General features: G+C 49.1%; 1 protein-coding gene across 1 annotated transcript; it reads right to left on the bottom strand.

Moving 5' to 3' along the window:
- Nucleotides 1-384: 384 nt before the first annotated feature.
- On the bottom strand, nucleotides 385-2,967 carry EIF1 (eukaryotic translation initiation factor 1). The gene is made up of 4 exons (XM_019981902.2): nucleotides 2,780-2,967; nucleotides 1,912-2,075; nucleotides 1,666-1,767; nucleotides 385-1,234 (listed from the first exon to the last, which is right to left on the bottom strand). Exons 1-4 carry the CDS (start codon nucleotides 2,808-2,810, stop codon nucleotides 1,190-1,192), a joined length of 342 nt encoding a protein of 113 aa, XP_019837461.1. The 5' UTR covers nucleotides 2,811-2,967; the 3' UTR covers nucleotides 385-1,189.
- Nucleotides 2,968-7,126: the final 4,159 nt, after the last annotated feature.

Genomic DNA, 7,126 nt, shown 5'->3' with positions numbered 1-7,126 from the left:
TCTACCCAAGTCACGTTGGTTCCACAGACACATTCACTGTCATGGTTCCAAGGTGGCCTCTACTCCAATTCATCATACATCCAGGAGGCTAACAAGATGGTCTGGTGACTAAGTAGCCAAGAGTTGACTTTTCACGACCATTCTCAGCAGGTCTTTTCAGGACGCTGACTGAGACAACAGAGCGCTGACCAAATGTTTACACAACGGCTAACAAGGTGGGGTGGGGAGTGTGCTTGGAGGGACAAGCTCACTACTTTTTCTTGGCTAAGAGGGTCAGGCCCCAGTTAAGGAGCTGTGGGTCCAGATGTACCCTCTCTTGCCATTTCTGTGGTTCCTCCACATGCATAAGATTGATTATATATTAAACAGAATCTACAAATCAAATGTTTCTGAAAACAAGTTTTATTTAAATAAGGGTTTAAATACATTACATAACATTAAAACTGAAGAGGGGAAAAAACCAAAAAACCAGTTTACTTCACACGGCATTGGGCAGCTGTTGCCAGTAAGCTGCAAGCTCTACAGCTACGTGACTGGTAACATTGGTTTGAAATTTGTTCCCTTGTCAAAAGTTTAACTGATAGAAGGTTGGCCTCACATTCTAGTTTGGACATCAATTAGCTAGGACATGTCTGGTCATGAAGACCTTGGTGGCAAGCCAGATGTCCTATCACCTTCCTGGAGGGTGGCTGCTCTAAGTTCTGCCCACCCAGTCACATTGGAGACGTCACGGGATCCTTCCCTGACCACCGAAGGCACCCTCTAGCAGCACAGCTGCCATACCCATCCTCCGCTCTCCGCTTCATCGGGGACTGTTCAGGTGGTGACACTTTCTCAGGGCAGGGAACTTTGCAGAGGGACTGCCGAGGAGCTTCTGGCCAGACATAGCCATCTGTGATCTTGGGGCTCTGGACTTGGCTGAAACATCACTGTTATTGCTTTGTTTCAGGCTGGACACTGCCAGGCGCCTACTGCTTGACCTCTGTTTAAATGAGGGACTTCAAGACTAGACAGCATGGCTCTTTTCAGTTTATTGCATGAAGGAGTTACACTAGTCCAAGTTAAAAGCAGACCCCAAATGGTTACATTATACAAGCTGTGAGGTTTTTAAACTTGTGACAAGGGACAGAAGGGAAATTCTACTCATTGCAAGGAAATCCTCACTTAAGCTTCAGTGAGCCAAAAGCACTTAAAACCCATGAACCTTCAGCTGGTCGTCCTTAGCCAGTCCAATCTGCAAAGGAAAAAAGGGCAGTTTTAAGAGGGAGCAGAGTAAAAGCCTCCATTTCTGATGACAACAATCCTCTCTCCCTACTTCTACACTTGGCCAAGAAAAGTCCCAGAGCCAAGGTGCACTGAACTCAGGGTACACTCAGTTTAGCATCAGTGGTGTAATAAGATTTTGCCACTTAAGAATAGCCAACCAGACATCCTGTTTTAGTGTCTATGTGCACAACGTCCTTAAACTAGATCCAAGCTAGTAAACTTTAAGGTGGACAAATCCCTCCTTTCCAGAAATACACTATGAACTTCAAAAACTGTTTGGCTTAGCCTTATAAAACAAACTTCTATGTCCCTAGAAAAAACTGAATAGACCAGGCAGATCTGAGATTAGTTAACCAGGGAAGAGGCACAAATGTACCAACAAAAAGCAACAGAACTCACCTCTACCAGGAACTGGCATATGTTCTTGCGCTGGTCACCCTGTAGCTGAATTACTTCTCCATATTCTGGATGCTCAATTACAGTACCATTGCAGGCAAATTTCTGCAAGAACAATACAAGTAAAACAAGTCAGGCCAAGCAACAGTTTGAATGCCGTTAATACCCCCTTTCAGTAAATAATACAACTCAGCAGCTCCATGGAGGCAGGGTAAATATGACTTTCCTAAAATCTCATTAAAAACCTACCTTCTTAAACGCCTTCACTAGTTTCTTTTTATCGTAATCATCAGCGATCCCTTGGACAGTAGTAAGGGTCTTCCTGCCGTTTCTCTGTTGAATTCTTATATGGATATAATCCTCAGTGCCAGCAGGAAGCAGATCATCACCCTTACTTGCATCAGCAAAGGGGTCTGGGAAGAAAGGTGAAGCTTGTTTAGTGATGTTGAGCTCAGATGCCACTGCCACCCTTCCACTTGATCTCTTCTGCGTGCAGAAACTGATACTGAAATCGTCAAGGCTTGGTCGGATCAGACATGTTCTTTGTTGGCTCTCCTCGAACAGGTCAGTCCGGGACGGCCAGCTTTCCCAGCCTGGGAGAAAGCCTGGGCTTCCTGCCCCAGGCCCGCCCTGGGAAGCCGATCACGTGTCGGGGGAGCCAGGGCAGGCCGGCGGCGCCCCACCCAGCTGATGCAACCGGCCGGAACCCGAGCTCTAAGGCGGGGCCACACTTCCCGCCCCATTGGCGCGCGCGGGTGTCACTTAGGCTGGCACCGCCTCTCCCTCCCGACACCGTGACAACGGCGGTGACGTACCGGACGTGACGCAGGGGTGGCAGGAGGGGCGGGTGTGGCCCGAAGAGGCCCGGGAGCCATTAGTAAATGCGCCACCCGAGACGCGAAGCCCGCCCAAGGGCTGACCTCCCGCCCGCTCCTTCCGGTCGCGCTCAGGGGCCAACTCTAAGGCCCAGGCCGTGGCCCTACAGCCCGCGGACCAAGACAGTTCCCCTCCGCCCAAGTTTACGAAGACCTACAACGTTTAGCAGCTTTCTTGGCCCTGTTTGAGACCGGAGCGCCCCACCGGGGCCTTCTTCCCCTCGGGACTTTCTGGGACTTACCGAAAGAGTGGAGGTTCTGGATAGCGGACATACGATACGATTCCTTTTCCTCGGTGGAAACGGCCTGCGGAAGGCGGCGGCGGGAGAAGGCGGGCAGGGGGGACGGAGCGTCGGGAAGCGAGGGGGCTCAAGGGGGAGGCTGCTGAGTCCTCGGCGGCGGCTCAGTGACTGGGGCGGAGGGGCGGTGCCTGTATTCACTTATATAGCCGCCCCTGTGACGCCAGCGCGCTGCCCTCACGTCCACGCCCCACCCACGGCGTTGTGCCCCCTGCGCCCAGCCGCCGCCGCTTCCAATTGGCCTTCGGGCAGGGACGCGAGACGGCGCTTGCGCAGGAACTGTGTTCTGCGGGAGGGCGTCCTCTCGACTAGGGGAGAGATGGAAGGGGGAGGGAAAGGTTGGTCTGTCTAAGCGCCTGCGCAGTGCTGGAGGAGGGTGACAGCGGCGCAGACAACTGGCGGATGTTTCGGTCACGCCTGCGTACTATGATCTGGAGGGTTCTGTCTTCTTGACCCTGTTGCCGGGCGGTCTTTTCGTGGGGGTAGATTTGGCACTCCTTAGAGAGGATTTAGATACTGACCGTCCCAAACACGACAAATTCCCACTATGTATGAACCCACCCAATTCCCTACTTTACAGATTTACTCTTTGACGGATTTAGGGCGGCATGTTAATGTACAGTAGTGTAACCAAAACCTTATTACTTAGATTAATGTATCATTTAGATGAATCTAATCTAAAAATGGATTAATCTACTTTAAGCTTATCATTTAGATCGTCCAAGGAAAGAATGTCCAGATCATCAGCAGGAGTTCAAGGGAGAGTAACGTTGGTTCTGGGGGCCAAGAAGAATTCTCGCACTTAGAAGGGGGTCCTTGGTGTCATACAAATTGTGTGGGGTTGACCTTTCCCAGAGCTTAGTTGAATTATTGCCTTCAAAACAGTCAACCTGGGACTTCCCTTGAGGTCTAGTGGTTAAGACTTCACTGTTCTCAATGCAGGGGCCCAGGTTGGATCCTGTCAGAGATATAAGAGCCTGCATCCCACCGTCTCCAACTCCCCACCCCCCGGGGACCAAAAAAGAAAAAAAGGTCAACCTTTCTTGCACTTTTAGCTTATTAATTGAAATGTTCATAATTGCAGGGGGACATAGCGAGGTTTTAGACTCTAAAGGCGGCCAGAGGTCAGACAGGTAAGATAAAGGAGTGCAGACAGCCAAGTGTGATGTAATGGGGTGTGGTAGGGGCCAGGAGGTGAAAACCAGAGGCTGCACCGCCAGACACCTCTACCCTGTTGTGCTAGATCTTCTTCATGACAACTTGGAAATTCAGATGTTTATATAAAATCTCTTGATTTCTAAAGATTGCCAATAAATTTAATTTTGGGGAAAACTCTGCAAGCCAAATAAAATGTGTGCTAGTCCCAAGGGCTGCTGGTTTATGTCTCTTGATGCTCAGCTCCGTGGAGTCTAGTAGGGGGGAGAGAGACAATAAACAAATAAGATGACAGATTGTGACAGGTGCCAAGAAAGAATTAGGTGACATGAGAGAGTGACAAGGGCTTCAGAAGGCCTCTGAGGAGGTGACATCCCAGTTTATGTTTCAGTTCAGTTCAGATCAGTCGCTCAGTCGTGTCTGACTCTTTGTGACCCCGTGAATCGCAGCACGCCAGGCCTCCCTGTCCATCACCACCTCCCGGAGTTCACTCAGACTCATGTCCGTCGAGTCAGTGATGCCATCAGCCATCTCATCCTCTGTTGTCCCCTTCTCCTCCTGCCCCCAATCCCTCTCAGCATCAGAGTCTTTTCTAATGAGTCAACTCTTCGCATGAGGTGGCCAAAGTACTAGAGTTTCAGCTTTAGCATCATTCCTTCCAAAGAAATCCCAGGGCTGATCTCCTTTAGAGTGGACTGGTTGGATCTCCTTGAAGCTTAGAGGGTGGGAAAGAGTCCACTGTGGGGCAAGATGAGAGTCCAGAACATGGAAAGCCCTTGGGGAGGAAAAGCTGGGTTTACTTGATAGGTTTTTGATTCCGTATTTACGAAGTAATCTTTTAAATAATAATTTGGCTTTCTTGAAGTCAGGAGTTGGGTTACCATGGCAAGAAGTCAAGGGTGTCACAGTCTCACACCCATCCCAGTCTGAGAAGCTAAGAGCACAACCTTCCTCCACGTGGGAACCTGTACTCAGAGACATGGCTCTGCTTGAAAGGGGTTTCGGGAGAGAAAGTGAAAGAGTCAGAACTGGCCTTCTCAGTGAGCATGTATATTTTGTAATATGAAATTTTAAAGTAGCAATGTGGTCCAGCTGATCTTTTCTGTCCTTTCTATGTTATAAAGAAGAAATTGTTTCTCTGCCTCCAGTTTATAAAGATAGATTCTGTTTCTTTTTTCCCCAAACGTTTTAAAGCTTTGCCTTTTCACATTTAGGTCTTTAAACCACTTGGAATTTTGTGTGTGTGTGGTGTGAGACAGGGCTCTAGTATTTTTCCCTTTGTGGATAGCCAATTGTCCCAGCAATGTTCGTTGACTAATACCTGATTTGTCCTGCCTTCTCTATCATCATTGTATTTCCATTTATGCGTGGATTCATTTTTGGACTCTCGTCTGTTTCACTGGTCTATTTATCCCCAAGCCACAATCTCTCAATTATTGGAGTTTTACAAAAAGTCTTCGTGTCCAATAGACGCACCCCTGTTTTGTTTTTCATCAAGATTATCTTGACTTTTGTTGGTCTTAGTTCCCCTTTCGCCTCATGGTGTATCATCACGCCCCACATTCTACAGTGTTCTATGAGGCACCTGAACTTTCTTATCTCAGGGTCTGTACATGTGGTCCCTTCCCTTTTCTTCCCTCTACTTCTCTGTTTGGTGTCTCCCACTCATTCTCTAGGACTCAGCAGGGAGTTTACTCTGTGCCCCCACTTCCTCTATCTGGCATTAGCTAGTGCATTTTGCTTGCCTCTTCCTTGAACTGGCTACATAAATTGCTGAGCCCGGTACAAAATGACAGCGTGAGGCTTTTTGTTCCAAAACGGTTCAGAATTTCAAGACAGTGACAGCAAAGCCAAGCACAGGGCTCTCCTGAGTACGGGGCTCTGTGTGATGGCACAGGTGGCGTGCCCATGATCCGACTCTTCCTGTTCCCTTATTTATGTCCCTGCTAGACTGTGAGTTCAAAGGAGCTGGGTACATGCCTGTCTCCTTTTCTGTGTATGCACAGTAGGTGCCTTCACACAGTGGGTGCTCAGTGATTGTCGAACAAACAGGCATTGTAGGTGTCACTGATCACGGTTCTTGGCCCTCAGTAGAAACTGATAAGAGGCCAGATGAAAAATCTAGGCAAGGCTTTATTGGGGCCCCTGCTGCAGCATGGGAGAGCAAAAACAAGCAACAAGTTCTCTTCTTTGCTCCCCGAGGAGGGGTGAGTTGGTTCTTTGTGTGGACAGAGGGTAGTGGCATATCCATGGGTTGGGCCAGATGGGAGGCTTAGGTGGTTTGCCCACTTCATTGGTGGTGATGTGTGCCGGGCCTTGAGCACTACCCTGCTTTTGCTCCCAGCTCTTCAGAAGTGGCAGTTAGGTTTTTGGTCTTTTTGTATCTTGTCCATAATTTGCCCCAGTTGTACTTGCATTCAGTTATTTTATTATTTTTTTACACAGTTATTTTTAGTTCCTTAGAGTTTCTTTGTGTTTTGTTGCTTGATACATTTGTCCAGGAGCAAGCACTTCAGCAAAGGGTCCCAGGTCCTGGCCTGTCTCACAGGTACTCAGTGGTAGGGATGACCGACCCCTGGCTCCAGGCTGTAGCCTCTGCTGCCCTTTTAGAGAGTCCTGGGGTGAAGCATTGGGAAAAGTTCTTCTCAGAGGCTGGGCTCCATGGCAAGCTGCTGGATCTGGCCTCCTGGTGCAGGGCAGGGAGGGTGGCCCTAGATAAGCACATTCCCCAGCTCTTGTTGCAGGGACCTGATGTCCAGTTGACTGTAAATAGTTATTGCCACAAACACACACAGGCTTCACTCTGGGCAGGCTGCAGTTCAGAGGCCAAGCCTGGAGCAGGTAGGACACCAAGTTCTTGGTTACTACCGACTTTCTAGGCCCTGCTCGCCTCGCTGGGACTCCATTGTATCCCCCCGAAGGAGGACTCAGGAATTTCTAAGACCTTTGCCAGGTCTACAGTCCATAGCTCTGTGCTCCCTGCTGGGAACATTTCCAAGGAGAGGTCTATAAGAATCCACTGTCCAGTGTGGAGATTGCTTCCAGCCCGGAGAGCTTGTGGAGTACTGATGGAGCCAGGATGAATTTGTCTGAAAGTGACATCTGTGCCTGCTGACAATACTGACTGATTTATTA

This window comes from Bos indicus, chromosome 19, assembly GCF_029378745.1.
Source record: "Bos indicus isolate NIAB-ARS_2022 breed Sahiwal x Tharparkar chromosome 19, NIAB-ARS_B.indTharparkar_mat_pri_1.0, whole genome shotgun sequence".
Taxonomy (NCBI): Eukaryota; Metazoa; Chordata; class Mammalia; order Artiodactyla; family Bovidae; genus Bos; species Bos indicus.
The sequence above is the reverse complement of the archived record's forward strand: the minus strand, read 5'-3'. Positions and strand labels throughout refer to the sequence as shown.

Bases quoted from the DNA above. Each gene is read 5' to 3' on its own strand.
- EIF1 (XM_019981902.2), bottom strand. From the start codon at position 2,810: ATGTCCGCTATCCAGAACCTCCACTCTTTCG. The intron at 1,768-1,911 runs GTAGGTTTTTAA...TTGTTCTTGCAG, and splicing joins TAGTGAAGGCGTTTAAGAAG to AAATTTGCCTGCAATGGTAC. The intron at 1,235-1,665 runs GTGAGTTCTGTT...TTTCCTTTGCAG, and splicing joins TATGCCAGTTCCTGGTAGAG to ATTGGACTGGCTAAGGACGA.